This window comes from Protopterus annectens, chromosome 4.part0 (assembly GCF_019279795.1).
Source record: "Protopterus annectens isolate FY-2018-M chromosome 4.part0, PAN1.0, whole genome shotgun sequence".
In the NCBI taxonomy this organism is placed as follows: Eukaryota; Metazoa; Chordata; order Ceratodontiformes; family Protopteridae; genus Protopterus; species Protopterus annectens.
The window spans coordinates 1,816,014,409-1,816,040,155 of NC_056733.1; the positions used below are offsets into that span (position 1 = coordinate 1,816,014,409).

The 25,747-nt window shown below is 43.3% G+C and overlaps 1 protein-coding gene across 1 annotated transcript in view; it reads left to right on the forward strand.

The window, feature by feature from the left end:
* The window catches only part of LOC122800032 (kinesin-like protein KIF20A), a gene marked incomplete at its 5' end in the record, with an annotated part of 810,695 nt that extends 808,149 nt beyond the window's left edge, over positions 1-2,546 (forward strand). Inside the window, 1 exon segment of the mRNA XM_044069508.1 lies at positions 1,504-2,546. Coding sequence (XP_043925443.1) covers positions 1,504-1,830 — 327 coding nt within the window.
* Between the last annotated feature and the right edge of the window lie 23,201 nt (positions 2,547-25,747).

A 25,747-nucleotide genomic window follows, 5' to 3' on the forward strand; every position in this document is an offset into this window, starting at 1 on the left:
GGATGAGGTTGCTTCGGTGGCAGTGAGGTATCAGAGACTGCTAGACTTATTGCACTGTCATGGGTCTTGTGATAATATCATACCCCCTTCAGTAAGCTTTAGATTGGTGGACTGGTACCTGACAATCACGGTGCATGGTTTCTTTCTTTTTTCAGCTAGAACTGCCATAGACTGTTAGAAAAGATGTTGCACTGTTCAATTACAGAGACCCCCTGGGCACTTCCTCTGTGCATACCATGTGAAGAAGTTAAGGCACAGGAAACTGTGACCCTGAGAATAGACTTTATGGAAATGAAGCTGATGGTTCTCCTTTAGTAGGAAAACCAGTCCACTGTGTGCTGTGAAAATTCAGGGTGGTGTACTGCCTGATATCTTCTGGAAAACAAGTGATAGCCACAGACTGGGACATGTTTCTTACAGCCATTCCTATACTGTGGGAAGGAAATTTGCTGGTAGACTCTAGCCACAGTACCACCCCTAATGGATCTGAGAATAGGGGAGGCTTGTCTGGCCATGATTTTTCAGAATGTAGTACCATTGTGATTTCATTTTCATCATTCAAGGCAAAAATAGGTTCTGACAGTTCTGTTCAATTCAGTGGAGCAAAGTAAAGTTGGTTTGGTCATACAGTTCCATAAGTGACGGGGAACATTGCTGTACACCCCTTAACTCTGGGTCCACATCTGTCAGTAGATTCATAAAAATGCCAGAACTCATTTATTTTCCATTAGTGGCTGAGAGTGATTTGGTTTCATGTTCTGGTGTTTGGCTGTGCAGTAGAATTTCTTGGCCAAGCCACTGAATTTCCTTTTCAGTATTGCTTTTTGTGCCATGATTCCAGTAGTCGGACATCCCATGGCACATCTTTGTTTCTCAACTTGGCACTCGAAGGCCTTGCTTCTAGATCTTCCATCTCTTTCATCCTGAATTTTTGTGTTTCTACTTTGGACTGTTCCCAGTAGTTACCTACTGCAGCAGGCCTCAGAATGCAGGTACAACAAATATGTGTACTAACCATCTATAATATGCTCCTTTTGCTGTGGCAGTCTTTTCCAATTTCTCTACACATGAATTTTTTGGAAGTCCGGCAGTTACATAATTTCATGTTTCTGGGTTTTTTTTTTTTTGTTTGTTTTTTTAAGTATACTTGCTTATTTTCAAGGAAGCAAAAATAGGGAGAGATCAAGGGCTTGGCACAACTAGTATAAGCCCGATATCACCGTGTATATGAGTAGGAGCCTGAGAATGCAAGAACATTGTTCTAAGATCAGGATCTCTACAGTGTAAATGTTCCAATTTCCTTACTGCAGAGTACACAAATTAAATAAATACTTTGAAAAGTCTTTTCAGTATCTGTCTGATGGCAAAAACAAGGTATGATGGTTATGTAAATACTAATTTTAATGTACTGTATATTCATTGCGTAATCTGGAAAGTTTAATTCTCTTAAAAATTAATTTACTTTTTTTTATCCTCCACCCCTCAACCCAATCTATTTTATAGTATCAGACATTGTCTGAGCTGCAGAACAATATGACTTTGGTGAAGCTAGATCTAAAGAAAAAAAACGCTTGCATTGCTGAGCAGTACCAAACTGTAAACAGACTACAGAACAATCCATCATCTTGCAAGAAACGTGTTTGCGCTAATATGGAAAACATAGTGCCTGTGCACCTAACTGAAAAAAGACCTTTTTTAAGAAGCTTCCTATCCAGAACACCAAGCCATGAACCACTAGGAGCTGGCACACCCAGCTCTCAAATTCTACGAACACAGAAGTCCCCTGCATCACTCGGATCTTCAGAAGTAGGCCAAAATTCTGAACACTGATTTTTGCAAGACTCCTTATTGGCAGAATGTTTTTTTTTTTTCTTTTTAATGTGAGATGCTTGGTTGTTAAAGGTGAAAGATGGAATTCTGCCTTCTCCTGGTTTGATCAGAAGTGCCTGTTAGCATTCATCGGTTTTCTAAATTTAAAATCTGGAACCTTTCAGAATCCACTTGTTTGTGTTTATGGTGCTTTGTTTTAATCCTGTACAAATATACAACAAAAATGTACCATTTGCCTCTGCCATTTTTAGTGATGCTACCTTTCTAATTTTGCTGGAAGGTGATTTCTGTTCAGTGCTGCTGAATTTTAATTATGTATCAGATCAGCCAAAGATGTAACTTGAATGCTATACATAGAAATGCACACATTTAAGTCTGGAGGGATAATCGATTACAGTGTTCTTATTTGCATCTTGCAGCTACTGTTAATCTAGGATGAACAACCTTGTTTCAGAACTACATGTGTTATACCCCTGGAATGTATGCTTGTACAGAAAGCTGTGGAATCTCAGTGGGATCTTTGCTGAGGCATTTTTCTCTTGCTGGGCAAAATTCAAAGTGTACTTCAAAGGCAGGTTTTATGGAAAAAGGCTTTTTTTTCCAAGACAGATGATGTTTGTTGTAATTAGCTGTTTCTGTCTGTTGCAATTCTACCTAACGGTACATTTAACTCCGCCATACAGCTGTGTGCATCTATAAAGATGAGCTTTCATATCCTTTGTGTGAACTTTATTACAGATGAGCAGAAATGGCAACACTGCATGTATAACACTGGATGATTGTTATTATTTAAATATCATGTGTTTTAGAGGAAAAGACTGATTTTGACATTTATTTCTAAAAATCTCAGTTTGCCTCACTGTTGTGCTTAATCGCTAACTTATCAACTTTCCTGATGCTCTCATTTAGGGCTCTGCATTTTTTCTCAAGATTAATAGCTTGTGTTTCTTAGATCTGTGGGAGTTGTTTTTTTAACTTGTGTTGTTCTTGGGTGAGCAAATCTGTTTTTACACGTATTTATACTTTTACTTATTTTAAATACCTTGCTGTGCTGTATCACAAAACTACCTAGGACAAGTGGCTTGTGTCCATTTGCGTATGCTTCTGTTGTCTTCAGCTTATGGTAATTTAGTCTGTTTAAAAACTTTTTGATCCTATTTTATCCCACTGTCCATCTCGACAGTTGGATTACTCACCTCGAGGCGGATTCATGCTGGCAAAAACTTCAAAGATTCTCTGATGCTCAAACTCTTCTCCCCTATAATTCTGAGCTAACACTACAGTTTGCTGCTCATACAAAGCAGACGTTATCTGCAGTGCTCCACTCATTTGTTGAATCTTTCAGTGAGGTAAGTATTACTATTTTTGGAGGTTACATACTATTATATACTTGGTCATTTTTGTCTGTTTTTAACCTTTTCATATCTAGATACGTAGATAGCTGTATATTTGTATCTGTATATGTATATTAAATGATCTTTCCCTTTCACGCACACACTGGAGCAGAAGACTTCCTGTGGATTCGGTTGTTGCAGCAACTACCAAGAAAGAGCTTTTAGAAGACAGCTCTATGGTCCATCCCCTAACTTGAGAGTCAAAGGCTATAGATTATTTTGGAAAGCATGCCTATACTTGGGGGGGGGTTCCCGCTCAGGCATTAAATTGCATCAGATTCCAGAAGGAATTAATGATCTGTTAGAATACCTAGGGAGATCACAGACAAGTCTATGGAGGCTCACTTGTCTACCATGTTGTTAATTGCTAATGTCACCATGAAACTATTTTCTAATGCAGCAAATGGGGTATCAAAAGCAGGAGGTGTTATCATATTACCTGGTTGTAGATGTGATTTTCTAGACAGCTTCAAGGCATTGTTTCTTAATATCCCTTTTGGTAGGTCTACCATTTTCTAACCCAAGCGGAGGAAACTAAGAGCGAGTATATTTAAACATTGTCTGCAACTGGAGTTTGCTTTTTTAACTCTCAAAGACCTTTTTCCCAGGTATCAGGAGTAAAGGAATTCTGGTTCAGGAAGTTCCATTTTGCTGCAGATTCCTCTCTGAATATGCCCCCCCAGCACAGAATGGGGAACCTTAATGAACACCACTCTACACTAGAGGTTGTGGAAGCCTGCAAAGTCAAAGATCTAGATGTCCTTTCACTGATGAACCCTTTCAGTATTTTGAGGGCCTACCCACCTGAATGCTCCCCAGCACCAGCATCTAGACTGTAGGAAGGCCATCATAGATGATTCTTGGGTGAAGGGAATAATATCCAGAGGTTATATAATCTTAACAGCAAAGCTAAACCCTTAAAAGTCCCATTCAGATTTACCACCCAGCCAAAGAAGGGCTACAGTCCAAAAATGTAATGGTTTCTAAAATAATCATCCAGGACCTCCATTGGACCACGGAGTATCTGGAGACTACTCAAGATTCTGTAGGGCTGAAGAACAAGGACCTCAAAACCATTCTCGATTTCAACAAACTAATCATGTTTGTAAGAAGGCAATGCTTTGGATGGTTGGAGTGCAATCCATTTTTCCCCTGGGTAAACAGGACCGGCTGTGGTTTTAGCTGTTCAAGATGCCAGTTATGTAAAAATTGGGCAGCAGTACAGAAAGTTTCTGAATTCCCAGTTTAGGGTGTTCACCAAATTTATGGCAGTGATGGCAAGCACACCTCAGGATGCAAAGATTTTGGGAGTTCCTGTACTTGGATGATTGGCTTCTCATTACAAGACGGTCCTTAATTCAAGCAAGAGTCTTTTTGCCTCAAGTTGTCTCTTTTGGAGAATTTCCATAAATTACAAGAAATCAAACTTGCAGCCCACTCAGACCCTAGATTTCATTGGATGCCATCTGAATACAATTTCCCAAACTGCAAAATTGTCAAGGCTGATGTCACAACACCCACAGGCACAAGAAGTGATCTCTACTCTGAAACCACCCACATAACTAATTCTTCTACTAGGCTGCATGACAGCTGTGATAATATTGGATGTTCATCGTGTTACACTGCTGCAGTCATTACACTCGGGTTATCCCGCCGTTGGCCAGAGTTCCAAAGTCTTGGTCTGGCATCGGTTGCTGTCGCCTCCTCCCTGACGTCAGTGCGACAGAGGTATATAAGATGCAGCCGACGCCATTTTCTCCAGTCTTTCTTGCCACGCGGTGCCCGAAGCAAAAGCAGTTCGCAAGTGCCGGTCAGCCGACTCCTGAGATTTTCATTCCGAATCCAGAATGGAAGTTTTCTAAAAAAGCTAAGTATCCCATTGGGGAAACTTTTTCTTGCCTCAGACCGATGTCAGTAAAAGTTGTTAATTGTATTTCTTGTGGAAAGCAAATACCTCACAAGGATTTCCACTCCTGTTGTAATCCATGCCTAGGCCCTGACCATGACATCACTGGTTGTCAGTTTTGTGCTAGGTTTAACAAGCGCACTATTAAACGTTGGTTTGATTTTGCCCAACATTATTTTGGTAGAAAATTCAACTACACCATGCCGTCGGAAATTCCGACGACCACAATGTATTAAAAGCGCAAGGACAGGCATCCGAGGCCCAAAACTGACAACGAGGCCTCTTCTAGGCCATTCGCCGGTTCTTCGGTTTTCAGCGAGGCACCTACGCAGCCCCTGACTACCGCTTCCACAGAACCACAGACCACCTCTGACTTCCACGTGGAGCTGGCTGGGCCTTCGGACACACTAGGACTTCAGCTTGCCAATCCTAAACCTACAGAGGGAATCGAAGTAGCTGAGCAATCCACAGCTACAGAGGGTGTTTTTAGACCTACCCAGTTAACCATTAAACCTTCTAAGTCTAAGCCCCCCTTAAAAGCAAAGAAACAGACACAACTCTCTGCAGGACGGGCTTCCATGCCTAAGAAACAAATGCTTAGAATGGCCAAGGACCTAATCACCCTGATCAGGGGGTCTCATCCCCCTCCAGATAAAAGGCCCAGACAGGATGCAGACTATGAATCTTCTGATCAGGTGTCCATTTCCTCAAACTCTTCCTCGGACCTAAGATCTTCTTTATCCCCTTATGAGGATTCTGATGCTGAGGAATCAATTCCATCAGCCTGTCCGCCTGAGGACTACTCCTTTGGGGAGACCTTACATACCATGAGGGAGCATTTCCATTGGGAAGGCCAGGATTACTCAGAATCCAAGAAAAGGCTCAGAGACTTCCTTTTATTGCCTCAACACAGACCCCTTGCTATCCCGCCAGTTTTAGACATTGTGGATGATGTGTACACTGAATCCAGTTTGAACCCTGACTCCTTACCCCCAGCCAACCCAGATATATATTACAGAGTCCCTGACTCCCTCAAATTACTGTACAAAAGCCCCGTAGCTGACCCTGAAACTATTTCTCAGGGACCCAAAGGGATTTAAGGCCTCATCAGCAAAAAACCCAGTTCCCTCTGACAGAGACTCCAGAGCATTAGACAGATGGGGAAAGAAGGTATATACGTCTGCAACTTTAGCAATGAGAACTTTGAATTGCCAGTTTCATATGCTAAAATATCAGGAATTTTTTAATGTCTCAGTTGAAACAAAAGATGCTTCCAGATTCAGATCCCCTTAACTTAAAAGAAATGCATGATTTATTGCATGCAGCTGAACAAGTGGGAAAGCATACTTTGCGATGTGGGTTTGATTCCTTAGAGGCTTCCTGTAGAGCAGCAGTTACAGGCTCTGTCATTAGAAGGCATGCTTGGTTAAAAGAACATACGTTACCAGATCATGTTAAAGTCAAAATATTGGATGCACCTTTGCAGCGGGATGTGCTGTTTGGAGTTGAGGCAGAGGAGGTATTAAAGAAGATTGAGGATAAAGCAAAATCTATGCAAACGGTGAAAGATTTCTTACAGGTTCAGCCTCCTCGTTTTAGCAGAAATTGGCCAACAAAGAATTGGTCCTTTCCAGTCACAGAACCTCAAAGGGGCAGATACAGACGTCCAAGAGGTAGAGGTCAGACACAAGGCCCTTACAGGCCTCGACAATGGGGCACACCAGGCCAGGAAGAAGACAGGCCTCATCCTTATAAAAAAACACCTCAATGACTTTCCACTGCAGCTGCCAAGCAGCTCTCTCTTGGCAGCCCCCTTAGGAGGAAAACTGCCACTTTTCTATCACAATTGGCATTGTGTCACCAAAGACAAATGGGTTCTCAACATTATGCCTCAAGGTTACAGGTTCCATTTTCATACCCTGCCAAGGCTAAAAGGAATGCCAAATCTGCCACCAAATCAATGGGCAGAGGCTCAAAAACAAATTACAGCACTCATGGACATGAGCTATTCAAAAGGTACCACCACAGGAACAAGGACAAGGATTTTACTCAAGACTCTTTCTGGTTCCCAGAAAGGACAGCCTGGAGACCCATTCTAGACCTTTCTACACTAAACACCTACCTGGATGTTCCAAAATTCAAGATGTTGACACTACAGCAGCTTCTTCCCATGCTGGGCAAGAAAGTTTGGCTCGTGACTTTGGACCTCAAAGAGGCATACCTGCATGTCCCTATCAGACAAAACTGCAGAAGATACCTCAGATTTCTAGCTGGTTCAATGCACTATCAATTCTCTGCACTGCCCTTTGGCTTATTTACTGCGCCCAGGGTCTTCACAAAGTGCCTGGCACCAGTAATTGCATTTTGCAGGCAAAAAGGAATTCAAATTTATCCATACCTGGACGATTTCCTGATTCAAGCAGAGAGCAAGGGCATTCTACTGAAGTATCTGGCGTACGTAAAAAAGTTAAGTTGCCTAAGGTACACAGTAAACGAAAAGAAATCAAAACTAGTGCCCTCACAACAGATAATATTCCTGGGTGCCAGCTTGAACACAACGGCCCAGATGGCTTATCTCACGCCAGACGAGCAAGGACAACTGACTCAATATTTTCAATTAATGGCAACAAAGACCCAACTCCCTGCAAGAAAAATTCTGCAGGCCTTGGGCTACATGGCATCATGCATACTACTAATTCCATATGCCAGACTGCATATGAGGAAACTACAATGGTACCTAAAGAGCGTATGGTCTCAACACTCAAAGTTTGGAAACAGATATACCATTAATTCCCTGCCTACAACAGGAGTTTCGATGGTGGGCACAAGCTTGTCACCTCAACAAGGGACAGACTTTCAGTCAACCCACAGCCAGGCAGACACTGAGAACAGATGCATCGGATTATGCCTGGGGAGCACACATGGCAGGAAAATGTATCCAGGGCGAGTGGCCCACAGAGCAAAGACATCTCCACATCAATCAAAAAGAGATGCTAGCTGTACAAAATGCTATTATAGCTTTCAAGGATCTATTGCATCCAGGGCAATTACTACTTAAAGACAGACAACACCACAGTTATGTGGTACATAAACAAGTAAGGGGGCACACACTCCTTCACCCTCTGCAGACAAGCCATGACCTTGTGGAACACAGCTCTCAACTACCAAGTTCATCTGCAAGCACAATACCCGCCAGGAGAGAAAAACACACTGGCAGACTACCTAAGCAGAAATATTATGGACCAACACGAATGGGAACTGAACCCACAAATATTCAGAATGATAACACAAAAATGGTGGAGCCCGGACATAGATCCGTTTGCTTCCCCAAAGAACTGCCAATTACAGAAATTCTGCAAAAGGCGCTACCATCCACAAGCATGGAAAGTGGATGCCCTCTCATTCAGCTGGAAAAAACTCCAAGTATACACTTTCCCTCCTTTACCTCTCCTTACAAAGGTACTCATAAAAGACAGGCAGGAAGAGCCAAAAATTATCCTGATTGTACCAGACTGGCCACGCCAGCATTGGTATGCAATCTTAAAGAACTTAGCACAAGAGCCACCCTGGATTTTGCCTCAAATCCCACAGTTGCTGACACAACACAACAATCAGATACTTCACATCCAGCTAAAGACCTTAAATCTAGCTGCATGGAAAATTCCTTAGTCAAGCAAGCAATGCCTCTCTCCAAAGCTGTTATGGATGTCATCCTGGAGGCCAGAAGGCCTAGCACTAGGAAAGCGTACTCTGATAAATGGAAGAGATTCTGTGCCTGGAACCAAGCGCACAACCTTGACCCTCTTGTTCCAAACATTCCTCAGATACTACAATACTTAACTGAGATGCTGGACAAGGGCCTCTCTTTTTCATCCATCAAGATCCATGCCTCCGCTATCTCTGCCCATTACAACACGGATCCACCAATTTTCTCTAATCCATTGCTCAGACAATACCTCAGAGGGGCTAAAAACATAAGACCGCCACGTAGAGCACCTACACCAACTTGGGACCTCAACTTTGTTTTGGAAAAATTAACTTTACCTCCTTTTGAGCCAGCTAACACAGCAGAACTATAATACATCTCTTGGAAAACTGCTCTGCTACTGGCAATAACATCAGCACGAAGAGTATCAGAATTACAGGCACTAATGGCAGTAGAACCTTTCCTCATCTTCCACCAGGACAGGGCGTCTTTAAGAACTAACCTTACGTTTATGCCAAAGGTGGTATCAAGTGTGGCTCTAAACCAAACTATTCACTTGCCAACTTTTTATCCAAAACCACACAACAAAGGGGAGAGACTACTACATTCTTTGGACATTCAGACAGTTACGCTTCTACTTGGACAAAACCAAAGCTTTCAGAAAATCTGAGCAATTATTGGTAGCATACACTGCAGGAGCACAGGGAAAAGCCATTTCAAAGCAGACTATTTCAAAATGGATAGGACACTGTATACCCACCATGGGAAACCTGTACCTAGCAGTATTAGATCCCACTCCACCAGGGCAACAGCCACTTCGACTGCCTACCTCAGAGGAGTACCTACCAAGGATATTTTGGAAGCAGCAACATGGAGTTCTGTGCGTACCTTCACCAAACATTACCATTTGCCTTTATACTCCAAATCCAGAGCTGGCTTCGCCACTGCTGTACTGCAGGGCCTTAGTCACCCCTAATGCCTTATAGATCCAGCCTCCCTACCTCAGCTTTGGGATTCCACCCAAGTGTAATGACTGCAGCAGTGTAACATGATGAACATAGTGCAGTTTTGTACCTACCATAAATGTAGATGTTCGAGTGTAAACACTGCTGCAGTCCAGGTTACCCTCCCTCCATCCCCCTCTTACTTTCTGAAACTTACCTAGGGCATCTACCCTTTATTACCTATGGGGAGTATTTGCTGGTAATTAAAAATGGTTGTTTGCTTTTCTTTTGTAGTTTTTACTAGCAATTTGAATTGCCTACCTATTTGGGGGCACCTGACATCTGGGGCAAGAAAAACTGAAGAAAATGGCATCGGCTGCATCTTGTATACCCCTGTCGCACTGACGTCAGGGAGGAGGCGACAGCAACCGACGCCGGACCAAGACTTTGGAACTCTGGCTGACTGCGGGACCGCCTGATGGCAGGATAACCCAAGTGTAATGACTGCAGCAGTGTTTACACTCTAACATCTACATTTATGGTAGGTACAAAACTGTACTTTCTTCACATCAAATTTTTAATTAAGGGTCTGCAATGGACTCTTAGACCAATTGTCCTTATTAACACATCCTCTCCACAATACAATCAAGTTATTTGCCCCTCTGTCTTCGTCGTCACATCTCTGTAGATAAGCTCCCCGCTGCAGAAGCGCTCCATTTATTTTTTTCTTCCCATATGGCCAGCTTTCCATTGTGTGATAGGTGAATTTCAAGGGGGTGGGTGCAGTTTAACCTAAAGTTGTCCACCAAGGAGGCACATCTTCAGATCAATGTTATGATGAGGTGAGGACAGGTGGTCTAATGTTCAAGAAGTTGAGAACTAACCCCCCCCCCCCCCCAAATTGTGGGATTTGAATTCAGACTGAAACAATTTCAGTAGTGTGGTACATCAACAAACCGAGAGAAACCCACTCGTACCCATTATATCTACAGGCCATATAAACGCACCTACCAAGTTGATCCAGTATACTAGTGGACAGGTTGAGTCACTGCATTCTATTACTGTACTAGCCACCCTTCCATGAGTCAACGGCACCAGGAATCTTCAGCCATTGGGGCCAGACTCTCACTACAACCTCTTTACATCTCCCCATCAGTGTGAAGTGCAGCAGCTACTTTGCCATCATTCCCCAACAGAGGCGGTCACCAAAGGTAGCTACATACTTGGCCTACATGGTCTCCTTTACGCCTACCCACCAGCTTCACCAATAATGATTTTTTTTCAGAAAGCTTCCTTGTGCAAGACCAAGGGAATCCTCATTGCCGCCTCCTGGCCTCGACAAGCATGTTTTTCCTTCACATGGCCCACCGTTTGTGACCCCACCCCCCGGTTGCTGGATCCTCTTCCAGACTTATTCTCCCCCAACTGTTAGCCTTAGTGGAAACATCAAGACTGCAATTCCAGTCATGGCCAAAGATCTTTCCGTACCGGTCAGCGTAGTGAGTTTTCTGATTGCATCCTTGAAGCCTTCCATCAGAAAGCTATGTGAGAGCTATTGGTAAAAGTTGACTATATGGAAAATTTAAAATAAGATTAACCCTTTGTCATGTATTTTGAATGAGACCTACCATGAAATCCATGTTAGTGCCATCTAGTTTACTATTAAAGTTCAACTAGAAGCCCATATCTAGCTTATATTGTGGGCACAAATGATTTCATTTCCATCTTTGAAGCTCTCTAAAGCCTTTCTAAACTGTATCTTTCTCTTGAACACCTATTAAGATCCATCACCACCTTGGGATATGACTGTGCTGCTCAGTCCCTTACAAACCTCCTTTTGAACCCGTTTATTCTGTAAAGCTTATGTTTTTCATGGAAAGCATTGTTTCTGGTGGCAGTAACCTCAACTAGACGAGTATCTGAGTTACAACTTTGTCATGTAAGCCTCCTTACCTAACATTCCATAAAGAAGGGGTTTCCCTTAAATCCATACCCTAACTTTGTGCCTAAGGTAGCCACAGAGTCTTCCTTGAACCAAGCTATATATACTTGCCTGTCTTTTTTTCTTAATCATTCCAAAACTGGTGAATATGCTTTACATTCCTTGGATGTGCACTGTCAACTCAGATTTTACTTGCATTGCAGTATGGTCATAAGAAAATATGACCAGCTATGTGCATCATTTTTTTTAAACACCCTTATTAACTTAATTCAGACATAGGCAAACATACAAAGCATTTAAACATTTTTCCATTTCAATACAGTATATATCAGATATATTTTCTTTGCGACTGTCATCAGTCCAACATTACAAAGAAATTGCTGAATTCCTGCCTTCCATTAAACCTCACTCCTCCTGAACATTGTTATGCCTGTATCATTCTCATAATTTCCATTTACATCTATGTAATTTGCTTCTTCCCATTTATAAAGATCCCTCTTCCAATTCTTTTATCTCTTATAATATTCAGCACCTTAAATACAATTGGTATAGACTTTTAATTTCCATTTTATAGTATTTGTTGTTTGGCAGCCAGCAGAATTAAACTTATTAGGGCCTTTACTATGTATAGGCAATTCAGATCCTATATCACAGCTCAGAAGAATCATTTCCAGCCATTTGCTCTGTAGGAAATTTTTAAAATCTGCCAAGTCATTGCACCCTCAAAACATTTGATGTCCTTCAAGGATGCATCTGCAGTCCTAACATATGGGTTGTCCTGCCTCAGGCAGCCCTTCGGTCGGCCGGATTCCAAAGTCTGGGTCTGGCCTCGGCTGATGTCGCACTTCACCCGACGTCATAGCTGCTGTTTATTGGGTATAAAGGCATCAGCCGACGCCATTTTCCTCAGTCTTTCTTGCCGCACGGTGCCCGAAGCAGAAGCTGTTCGCAAGTGCCGGTCGGTCAGATCCAGAGATTTCTACTACCGAAGACTTCTAAAAAGCTAAGTACCCCATTGGGGACTCTTTCTTGCCTCAGCCGATGTCAGACAAAGTAAATAATTGTTTAACTTGTGGGAAACAAATACCTCATAAGGATTTCCACTCTTACTGCCTTCCTTGTTTAGGCCCGGACCACGACGTATCAGCTTGTGTAGCCTGTGCTTCCTTCAACTGACGGACGCTTAGACGTCTGTCGGAGTTTGCAGAGGAGTTTTTTGGTCCCGCTTTTGCATACAAAATGCAGTCGGAGACTCCGACTACACAATTAGCTAAAAAACGCAAGGAAAAGGACCGACGCGAGTGTCTCGGTTTCGGCCGAAACCGAGTCCGCGGTTCTGCCTTTGGCCGAAAGCAGGCCTCCAATAGCCGAGGCTTCACAAAGCACAGTTGAATCGGTTACTGAAATTGCTCCTACAGAAGCTAGCACCCAGGATTTGTCAGATACAATTCCTTTAGACATATCCACCCCTGCACGTGGGGCTGCTAGACCACCTGCATCTATGTCTATCAAGGCTTTTTCCAGGGCCAAAGCAGCTAAATCTTCTAAGGCCTTACCTGCTAAAACCCCCTCACACAGGCCTACCTCTAGTTCCCAAATGCTCAGCCTGGCTGAGGATCTCATTTCTTTGATCAGGGGATCCCAACCTCACCCAGACAGGGCCTCTCATCCCCCTCCAGACAAGAGGCCTAGGACTGAACCCCCGGAACCTGTTTCTTCAGACTATTCCTCGGATGACTCTGATATCTCAGACCCCCAGGAAGGCCCATACTCTCCTTATGAGGATTCCGATGCAGAAGACTCCATTCCTTCTGCCTCTCCTCCTGAAGAATTTTCTTTTGGGGAAACCTTGCATGCTATGAGGGAACACTTCCAATGGCAGGGCCAAGATTTTTCAGATTCAAGGAAAAGGCTAAGGACTTTCTTACACTTACCACAGCATAGGCCTTTAGCCATTCCTCCAGTACTAACAGTTGTTGATGATGCATATAATGATGCCTGTACTGCCCCTGATTCTCTTCCTCTGGCCCCTGCCAAGCCCGACAGATACTACAGGGTCCCGGACACACACTACCATTTGTATAAGGCTCCTGTTGCAGATCCTGAAACCATTTCACAGGGCCCTAAAGCTGTGGCAGCTGCTTCTGCTAAAAACCCTCTTCCCTCTGAAAAGGAATCTAGAGCATTAGAGAGATGGGGTAAAAAGGTTTATACTTCTGCTACTCTTTCGGCCAGGGCCTTAAACTGTCAATTTCACATGATTCAGTACCAGGAATTTTTGTTAGACCAGCTAAATAAAAAGCTGTCCTCTCCTGAACCTATAGACCGCAAGTCCCTTCAGGATTTGGTACATAACTCTCAGCAGGTCAGTAACCATTTCTTAAAATGTGGCTATGATGCACTGGAGGCTTCCTTTAGATCAGCTATGACTGGAACAGTGATTCGAAGGCATGCCTGGTTAAAAGAACAATCCTTACCAGACCATGTTAAGTCAAAACTCCTAGATGCTCCTATGGAGAAACTGTTTGTTTGGCTCCCCTGCACAGGAGGTTCTAAAGAAGGTGGAGGAAAAAGCAAAATCTGTCCAAACAGTCAAGGATTTCTTACAGGTCCAACCTCCGAGGTTTAGCAGAAATTGGCCTTCGAAGAATTGGTCCTTTCCAGACACCTCCAGAGCACAGAGAGGCAGAAATAGATGCCCAAGAGGCAGAGGGCAATCCAGGGGGACCTACAGGGGACGTCAGTGGCAACCTACCAACCAGAGAAGTACTGCCACAGATTCAACTACAACTACTTCCACAGGTCAGACACAATGACTTGGCTATGATTCCGCCTACCAGGGAACAACTGGAAGCACCCTTGGGCGGAAAACTAGCTTTATTTTCCCACAACTGGCATTACATTACAGGAGACAAATGGACTTTACAAACAATAGACAAAGGCTACAGGTTTCACTTCCACACTCTACCAAAAAAGAGAGGAATGCCAAACCTACCACCAAGCCAAAAAACAGACGCTCTAAGACAAATCAACAACTTACTAAGGATGAGAGCTATAGAAAAGGTACCGCCTATGGAACAAGGCCAAGGATTTTACTCCAGGCTTTTCCTTGTACCAAGAAAAGAAAATCAATGGAGACCTATTCTCGACTTGTCCGCTCTGAACACATAACTCATTGTTCCAAAATTCAAAATGCTGACTCTGCAGCAACTTCTTCCCATGCTGGGCAAGGAGTCTTGGCTGGTGACTCTAGATCTCAAGGAGGCATACCTGCACGTCCCTATACGACCAGATTGCAGAAGACACCTCAGATTTCTTGCAGGATCAGAGCATTATCAATTCTCAGCATTGCCCTTTGGCTTATCTACTGCGCCCAGAGTATTCACGAAATGCCTGGCATCAGTTATTGCTCATTGCAGGCTTCAGGGAATTCAAATTTACCCATACCTGGACGACTGCCTAATACAAGCGGACAACAAGGCAAAATTAGCAAAAGATTTGGAAAAGGTCATACAACTGCTACAAGCCTTGGGATACACAGTCAACATGCAAAAGTCAAGACTAGTACCATCCCAAAGGATAACATTCTTGGGGGCAGAACTGGATACATCAACTCAGATGGCTTTTCTCACAGAAGAAAAACAAAAGCAACTACCAGTATATTTCATGGCATTAACAACACAAACTCAGCTTACTGCAAGGAAAGTCCTGCAAGCCCTGGGTTACATGGCATCCTGCATAATATTGATTCCGCATGCCAGGCTGCATATGAGAAAGTTGCAATGGTACCTAAGGAACGTATGGTCTCAACACAAGCACAGTCTAGAAGCCCAGATTTCAATAATTCCATGCCTGAAGCAAGAATTCCAGTGGTGGGCTCAGGCCTGTCAGTTGAACAGAGGACTGCCTTTCCACAAACCTTATCCAATTCAGACCATCACCACAGACGCCTCAGACTTAGGCTGGGGGGCACACATGGTGGACAAGTGCATACAAGGCCTATGGACCCAAGACCAGCTGAATCTACACATAAATCTAAAGGAGATGCTGGCAGTGAAACTTGCAATCCAGGCATTCCGACCATTCCTTCAACAAGGCCACCTGCTGATAAGGACGGACAACACCACAGTCATGTGGTACATCAAACAGGGAGGTACACACTCATATCCCCTATGCCGGATGGCAATGGACCTGTGGACTGCGGCCCTGAATCTCAACATTCAACTTCAGGCCAGATTTGTACCAGGAAAAGAAAATTCACTAGCAGACACCTTAAGCAGAACTACCACGGATGCTCACGAATGGATGCTGCATCCAGACATCTTCAAAACAATAACAAAGAAATGGGGACTACCAGAGATAGACCTGTTCGCCTCCCCGCACAACCACCAATTGAAGAAATTCTGCACAAGAGCATACCACCCACTTGCTTGGAGGGTGGACTCCCTTTCCTTCAGCTGGAAAAACCTGACAGCATATGCATTTCCACCTCTTCCCTTGATGTACAAAGTCCTACTGAAGATCAAGGAGGATCAGCCAAGGGTAATCCTGATAGCTCCAGACTGGCCGAGGCAACATTGGTACCCACTACTGAGAAGCATGTCTTGGACACACGCATGGCCTCTACCTCTATGTCCCTTACTTCTAACACAGAACAACTACAAGATCCTACATCCAAACTTGAAAACACTGCAGCTAGCTGCTTGGAATATTGCATAAAACAAAATAACTCAGATTTATCTCAGAGGGTTAAGGACATTATCCTGGAGGCTCGCAGACACTCCACAAGGAAAACTTATTCAGCCAAATGGAAAAGATACCTCATTTGGAGTGCAGCAAAGGGAGAAAATGTCTCATTGGCAAACATAGCACACATCCTGGAATACTTAGCAGAACTGTTCCACAATGGCCTGTCATACTCCTCCATTAAGATTCATGCATCAGCAGTCTCCGCAGAATACAGCATGGATCCTCCTGTCTTCTCTCATCCTCTACTCAGTTCTTGAGAGGAATCAAAAACGTAAAGCCTCCAAGGAAACCACCTTTACATGGGATCTCAACTTTGTGCTGGAAAAGTTAACACTTCCCCCTTTTGAACCAGCAGCAACAGTAGATTTACAGTTTTTGTCTTGGAAAACTGCTTTCCTGCTAGCAATCACTTCAGCAAGAAGGGTATCTGAATTACAGGCATTAATGGCAGTACAGCCCTTCCTTATCTTCCACCAGGATAGTGTCTCTGAGAACCAACCCTACCTTTATGCCAAAAGTGGTCTCCAGAGTATCATTGAACCAAGCCATTCATTTACCTACATTCTTCCCCAACCCACAGAACAGGGGGGAAAGACTGCTACATACCTTGGATGTGCACAGACAATTATGCTACTATCTGGACAGAACTAAGACCAACAGAAAAACTGACCAACTTCTGGTAGCATATGCAACAGGAATGCAAGGAAAAGCAATTTCAAAACAGACAATCTCAAAATGGATAGGAAATTGCATCCGATTTTGCTACTCTTTTCATGGAAAGACAACTCCTGAGAATATCAGACCTCATTCCACAAGAGCTACAGCCACCACTACAGCTTTCCTACGAGGAGTGGCTACCAAAGACATTTTAGAAGCTGCTACTTGGAGCTCCGTGCATACATTTGCCAAGCATTATAACCTTCCTTTATACTCCAGATCTCGAGCAGGTTTTGCCACTGCTGTGTTGCAAGGGATCTTGACTACACCATCTTTATCTTAGTGCCTCCTCCCCCAGTTTGGCTATGGTATTCTACCCATATGTTAGGACTGCAGATGCATCCTTGAAGGACATAGTACAGTTTTGTACCTACCATAAATGTAGATGTCCGATAGGTATGCATCTGCAGTCAGGATTACCCACCCTCCTTCCCCTCTGTGGTATTCCTAGGGTATCTATTCCTCTTCTAGCTAGCTGGGGGAAATTATTATGGTGTATTTGTTTGTATATATGTATATATATATATATATATATATATATATATATATATATATATATATTTATATTGTTTGCTTTCTTCTGTTTGGAATTATTTGCATTTATCCAAATTTAACCTTCCTAGAGGGCACTTGGCATCTGGGGCAAGAAACACTGAGGAAAATGGCGTCGGCTGATGCCTTTATACCCAATAAACAGCAGCTATGACGTCGGGTGAAGTGCGACATCAGCCGAGGCCAGACCCAGACTTTGGAATCCGGCCGACCGAAGGGCTGCCTGAGGCAGGACAACCCATATGTTAGGACTGCAGATGCATACCTATCGGACATCTACATTTATGGTAGGTACAAAACTGTACTTTTCCAGTTACCTTTCTTCTCCATTACACCTCCAACATTTGCTGTTTACCTGAGGGAAAAAATCTTTAAAGTCTGCTTGGGGTATAAAAATACCTATACAAAAAAACACTTCCAAAGGTACTAAACCTTCTGGACTTGGTTGTTTACTTGGGAACCATACATACAATACTCCCTTTGTTTTCTTGCAAATTGCTTGTCCAGCCTCTCTTCCCAATCGTTTCTAATCTCCTGTTATTCTTATAGTGATGCAGTATTTTATATGACATGCTAATTATCCTTATTTAACAGCTGCATCTGCTCAAGCTTCAACTAAAATCTCTACCACAGTAGGTCTGTTATTTAAAATTCCCCAATCCGTTTCTGTTTGCCTGTACTCTGAGATCAAGCCTTGGTAGGGAAAGCAGTCGGACTTGCAATCGAAATGTTTTCTTGGCCTTATCCTACTTTACCTTTCCTGCCTGAGTTATTTTATCCCAATATCTTGGTTCTTTTGCCGGGTTTCTCCAGTAAATTCTAGATGTCTCTTGCCTATATACTGTATCCCTACTTGCAAGCATCCCTACTGGCAAAATCTCCTTTCCCATATTGTTTTAGTCTTAGAATATTTTTTGCTACTTAATGAATTTAATATTCTTTATGGTGGTTATTCTCCTTGATCTGCATCCAAAATCTTTCTCTCTCAAACTTCCCCTTGCTTCATTATCATCCCTTTCCACTTTGAATTACAACTTTCTGCATGTGTTATATATATGAGCCTTAAATGTGTAGATCTGATATATCCCTTCAAATGAGGTAAACCTAAACCACCTTGATCTGATGTTGCCCAAATTATCATTCATCACCATAGGGTCTAGGATCTGATACCAGATCCGAGCTGGCAACATACTGCAGATGGATCCAAGGCTCTAGCTCCTCCCTCTCTCATGATGCCCTGCTGCCCTGTAATCCCTAGATCTTGTTTGTTGTGTTTTGTACTCAGATGCGATTCCTTGGCTCTGGCTAAAGATAAGTGTTTCCTAAATCTTTGGAGCTTACGGTAGTTTTAGCGCTGCTTAGTGGTCTTTAATAATGTTTCCCACCTTGTAGTACCTCCCCTCCCTTAATTTAGCCTTTTAATGAACTTAGTTTAGCCTGTGTTTTTTAGCACCTCCCCCCCCTTTTTTTTTTCTCTCGTAGCCATTAGGGCCTGGTTGTTAGGGTTTTTTGGTGTGTGCTTAGTTTGTTTACTAGCTTAAGTAATGCTCCTGTTGCTGTCAGAAGATGCCCAATTTGGAGCACCTGGAGGCTGAATGCGACATTTGTGCCACATTTAACCCCCAGGACCTTGGCGGAGCACCGCAGTAAGCTCTTGTTGGAAGGTCTGGCTCAGGTGGGTCCCTTTGTTTCCCCCTCAAAGGATTCCTCTTCTGATACGAAGAGGGATGACCCCTTCCTCTCAGCTGTCTCCTTCTAAGAAGCCGCTGCTATTGGATCCTAGCACCCCCGATCCGCTAGCAGCCCAGTCCATCTTGGATCTGAGGTCTTTGGAGATGGGGAGCAGTCTCCCAGATCCAGGGCTTTTCCAGATCAGAGGCCCTCTGATCCAACCAGGGTCAAGCCAGCCTTGGATCCGATCAGTTCTTCGGATCTGACCGCTGTGTCGGCTCGACCTTCAGGTCTGACAGGATCATCTGATCCGATTATAGTTTTTGAGGAGGTGGCTGTTCCATCTAACTCCAAACAGGCGATTAAGTCGGCTCCAAGACCTCGGAGCTGTATTTTATTTATTATTTTTTTATTTTATTTTACATTTGTTGACCGGGCTAGTCCAACTGGATACATGTCCATTTTCAGTAGAGGCCCGGGGAGATAAGCTCCACTATAATCTACATAAATACGAGACAGACAAAAAGTACAGAAACAAACAATCCAAAATACATAAACCTGAAAATATCCTTCAACAAGTTGATTTATACCAAAACTTAATTCTACTGTAAATGAGTACAAATGTTTAGCAAGGCAAAAATACAAAAATATTTACCATGAGAAAGTCTTAGATTATTCACAAAGAGGGTAGTGAGAGGATTAATTTACTAAAATCAGCAAGGTGGGTGAGTGTAGGGGAGATGTAGAAAAAGGTAAATACTGGGGGGGGGTTAGTCTGGGTTAGTACATGGTCATAGCCATTGTAACTTTAGTTGAATTTTTAGTTGTTTTTTTTAGAGTGGTAATGATGAGAGAGATGTCAGTTTACTGGGAAGCTTGTTCCAAATCTTCCCCACTGAGTTTGAGAAAAGATAGTTACCTGCCTTATTGTGGGATTTCTGAATGGTTACCAGTAGTTTATTTGCAGATCGAAGGGTAGTAAGGTTTATGTAGGGGGAGATGAGGTTTTTGAGAATAGGAGTTTTATTAGGCTGGTATATAATATTATGGGTAATGGAGAGTTGTTGAAATTCAAGTTGGTTATTAAGTTCTAGCCAACCTAGAAGTTTGAGATTTAGACAGTGATGAGTTGTAAATGGGGAACCTGTTGCAAACCTGGCATTATTGTTATAAGAAGTGATCAATTTGTTTAGGTTGCTTTTGGAAAGATTTAGTAAAAATAGGTGAGGCATAGAGGAGGGTGGAGATCAGATGGGTCTGGGCAATAGTAGCTCTAGCATCTGGGGTGAGAAAGGATTTTATCCTATACAAGGATCCAAGTTTTCTGGTTACAGTTTTAATTGTAGCATTAATATGTGAATCAAAGTTGAGGTTATCAATTATTACGCCCAAGAGTTTGGTAGTTGGGTCAGGAGCTATGATTGTGCTATCGATGGATGTAATAGGGAAAGGAATCGGGGTGGATTTTATAGTAGGAATGAAGAGTGGTAGTTTGGTTTTTTTGGCGTTTAGGAGTAGACGACGTTGTTGGAACCAGTTTTCTACTTGGTTAAATACTGTTTGGGTGATGGAGTGCAGTTCAGATAAGGTGGAAGCTTTACAAATCAAAGTGGAGTCATCTGCATATTGTATGCAGGTAGGTAGAGATAATATAGTGGAAAGGTCGTTAATGAATATGGAGAAAAGTAGTGGTCCCAGGATCGATCCCTGAGGGACACCAAGGGTAATAGGGAGATGTTTGGATAGGTTGTTGTCCCACGGGACAGCCTGCTGTCTATTGTCCAAGTAGGACTTGAACCATTGTGGCGCTTGTGTGTCAAGTGAGAATTAATTTAGTTTGTTGAGAAGTATTTGATGGTTAACCATATCAAAAGCTTTAGATAGGTCAATAAATAGTGCAGAGGAGAGCATGTTACTGTTACGATGTTTATTTATACAGTCCGTAAAGGATAGGAGGGCAGTGGTGGGGTGGGATGGTCTAAAACCATGTTGACAGTCAGCTAGTAGATTATTTTGGAGGATGTGGTCAAGAAATTGTCGATGTATGCATTTTTCCATGATTTTGGCAAGTGGTGATAGTAGGGCTATAGGTGTACAGTTGGAGAGTTCAGTTGAGGTACCACCCTTGTGAAGTTGGATTATGTGAGAGATTTTCCAGAGTGAAGGGATGTAGCTTTCGGTTATGGTTCTGTTGATTAGGATAGTAATGGGATAGGCAAGAACATTTGCAGCAGTTTGAAGGAATTCAGGTGGTAGGAGATCAGCTGAGGGAGTACAAGGTTTAAGTTTATGAAGTAGAGTATAGATGTAGGTTGTAGGAATAGGTTTTAGGTGAAAGTTAGATAGTAGGGATGTTAGGGAGGATGAGGGGGTAGAGTTAACAGGTGGTAAGGTGTTAGAGATTGGATAGTTTCTGAAAAAAATGTATTGAAAGCATCCGCTTTCTGGGTGGGAGAGTTTGGAGAGACCAGATGGGGGTTGGTGTTTTGGAGTGGCCTGGATGTAATATTGTGCTTATGCCTGACCAGAAGGTTTTGGGTTGACTTTGGTGCTTTTTCTGGAGTTTCAAGAAATATATTTTTTTATCCTGAACTATTGATTTTTTGGTGGCATTTCTAAGCTGTGTAAAGAACTGCTGATCGATTGGGTCTTTAGTGTTTCTCCATTTGGACCAGATTTTGTTTCTTTGAAGGATTTGTTGTCTGGTTTCTTTAGTAAGCCATGGGGCTGCTTTGCTTCTAATTCTTATAGTGCGTGAAGGGGCATGGAATTCAAGAATTTGTAGGAATTTGGATTTGAAATAGGATACTGCTTCATCAAGTGGTAGGTGCCTTAAAGGTGATCAGTCACAGGACTGAAGTTCAGATTGAAAGGTTAAGGGGGTCAAAGTGTTTTTTGTTGCGGGTGATTTTAAAGGGAGTATGATTTGGGATAAAGGATTTTTGTGTAGATAAATAGGTAAGTGAGTGGTCACTAATATCATCGGGAAGGATACCAACTTTGTAAGAGAGGGGGGTGTTTGTTGATGAGGTTCCAATCTAGTATACTTTCTTTGCCACTGGGTTTATGGATTCTGGTGGGGGTGGTAATAGTTTGGGAGAAGCCATAGAGGTTTATATGGGCTGTAGGTTTAAGAGTGGCACAGGTGTTCCAGTCTATATTAAAGTCACAGAGTACAATGGTTTCTTGAGGGAAGGATGTTGAAAGCCAGCAGAGGATACTTTCTATGGTGCTGATGATGTTCTTAGTCTCACATTGCTGCAGTCCTTACACTTGGGTAGTCCGCTGTCCTCGGTCGGCCCGAATACCAAAGTATAAGGCTGACGTCGGTCAGGGCGCATTAGACTGACGTCAGGACATCAGGGTACAAATGCGCATGACCGACGTCATATCCCCAGTCTTTTTTGCCGCATGGTCCGATGCAGAAGCAGCGTTGCAAGTGCCGGTTGGCGTTCTGAAATTTTTCAAAGTTGGAATTTCAGACCGAATCAAAGTTGGCTAAGTACCCCGTTGGGGAATATTTTGTTTTTTTCTTGCCTCAGTGGTTTACCGGATGTCAGAAAAAGTGAATAACTGTATTTCTTGTGGGAAACAGATACCGCATAGGGATTATCATACTTTGTGTATACCTTGTTTAGGGCCTGAGCACGACGTTGTTGGGTGTCGCTCTTGTGCTAGATTTAACAAACGCACTATAAAGAGAAGGTTAGATTGTGCCAGGTTAGTCTTTGGAAAGCGGTGTAATTATAAAATGCCGTCGGATGCTCCGACGCCCGCTTCCTCTAAGAAGCGCAAGGACAAAGCAGCAAAGCCTAGGCTAGAAGAACCGTCCGTCCCGGACGCCGGTTCTTTAGAGGGCTCGGTGGAGCCGGTGGCTCTGCCAGAAGTTTCTTTGGAGTCCCAGGGAGAGACTTTGTTGTTGCAAGATGTGGCCTCTCAGGAGGTAGGCCAGGCTGAAGGGGCTTCTCAGGTGGCTGTTCTCCCCTCCCTTCCTAAGGCAGTTAGGCCCTCTCCTTCTGTTTCCAAGGCTTCTCCTAGAGGCAGGCCAGGTTTAGCTTCAGTTGGTGTCACCCCTAGTTCTTCAGGGACTGTGCCCAAGAAGCATATGCTTAAAATGGCAGAAGATTTGATTACTCTGATTAGAGGTTCTATGCCCCCTCCTGATAAGAGACCTAGGGTGGAACCTGAGCTTGGGAGTTTTGAGCAGGTTTCGGATGCTTCGGAGTCTTCGGCTGAAGACTTGCAGGAGTATTCTCCTTATTCTGATTCTGATGTGGATGATTCTACTCCTTCTGCTTCTCCTCCTGAGGATTTTTCTTTTTCAGAGACTCTTCATTCCATGAGGGAGCATTTTAAGTGGGAAGGTCAGGACTTCTCTGATTCCAGGAAAAGGCTTAGGGAATTTTTGTTTTTACCCCAGCATAGGCCTTTAGCTATACCTCCTGTTCTGGATGTAGTGGAAGATGTTTTTGCAGAAGCTTCTCTTAATCCTGATTCTTTGCCTCCTGCTCCTGTTAAACCGGATAGGTATTATAGGGTGCCTGAAGCTCATAAGTATCTTTTTAAGAGTCCTAGGGCAGACCCAGAAACTGTTAGTCAGGGGCCTAAAGGTGTTAAGGCTTCTGTTGTTAAAAATCCGGTTCCTCCAGATAAAGAGGCAAGGGCTTTGGATAGATGGGGAAAGAAAGTTTATACTTCTTCCACTCTAGCTATGAGGGCCTTGAATTGCCAGTTTCACATGTTGAAATACCAAAACTATCTCCTTTCACAATTGAAGTCTAAGGTAGATGCTCTGGCGGAAGGTATTGAATGTAAGGAGTTACAAGATTTAGTACATGTTTCTGAACAGGTGGGTAAGCATTCCTTGCAATGTGGTTTTGATGCTGTACAGGCCTCGTCGAGGGTGGCTGCCACTGGTTCTGTTCTTCGCAGGCACGCCTGGCTGAGGGATCAGAATTTAGCTGAGCATGTTAAGAGAAGGATTTTAGATGCTCCTTTACAATCTGATGTGTTGTTTGGTTCTCCTGTTGAAGCAGTTTTGAAGAAAATGGAAGAACAAGGCTAAGTCTATGCAGACTGTTAAAGATTTTTTGCAGGTTCAGCCTCCAAAGTTTAGTAGAAATTGGCCTACCAAGGGGTGGACGTATCCTTCTTATGATTCCCAGTCTAGGGGTAGGTCTAGACGTGGTAAGGGCAGAGCTCAAGGCTCTTTTAGGCCTAGAACAGGGAGTTCACCTGCACAGTCTTCGGGTGAGGGCAGGGGTCAGTCCTTTCGTAAACAGACCCAATGACCTACCTTTTCAGCTGCCAGAGCCTTCTCGTCTGGCAGCACCTTTGGGGGGAAGGTTGGCACTTTTCAAAGAAAATTGGAGTTTGATTACCCAAGACAAATGGGTATTGGATATCATACACCACGGTTACAGGTTTTATTTCCATACCTTGCCTCCTTTCAAAGGCATGCCAGACGTTCCTCCTCAACAAAGAATAGAGGCTCACAAACAAATTTCTCTGTTACTTCAAATAGGGGCCATACAGCCGGTTCCTATTCCAGAAGTGGGCCTAGGATTTTATTCTCGCCTGTTCCTAGTACCAAAGAAAGGGAGCACGTGGAGACCAATTTTGGATTTATCCATCCTCAACACTTATCTGGACATTCCCAAGTTCAAAATGTTGACGCTACAACAGCTTTTACCTCTGCTGGGCAAGGATCATTGGATGGTAACTTTGGATCTCAAGGAGGCTTACCTTCATGTTCCTATCAGACTGAGTTGCAGGAAGTATCTGCGTTTTCGGGCTGGGAATTCTCATTATCAGTTCTCTGCATTGCCCTTTGGCTTATCTACTGTGCCCAGAGTGTTTACGAAAGTTCTGGCTCCAGTGATAGCTTTCCTTCGGCTAAAAGGAATACAGATCTATCCTTATTTGGACGATTGCCTGATTCTGGCTCCAGGAAAGGACGAGCTTCTTCATCATTTGGAATATGTGATAGCAGTGCTAAGATGCCTGGGGTATTCTGTGAACGAAATAAAGTCCAGTCTAGTACCCTCTCAGGACATGTGCTTTCTGGGTGTAAGACTGAATACAGCATCCCAGATGGCCTTTTTGACCCCGGACAAACAAAAGAATCTTTCCCTTTACTTCCATCAACTATCTCTTCAGTCCGGGCTGACTGCAAGGACAGTCCTTCAAGCCTTAGGGTTCATGGCATCTTGTATTCTGGTGCTTCCCAATGCCAAACTGCATATGAGGAAGCTGCAATGGTATCTCAAAAATGTATGGACACAGCACTGCCAGGATCTGGACACTGTCATTCAAATAATACCTTGCATTCAAAAG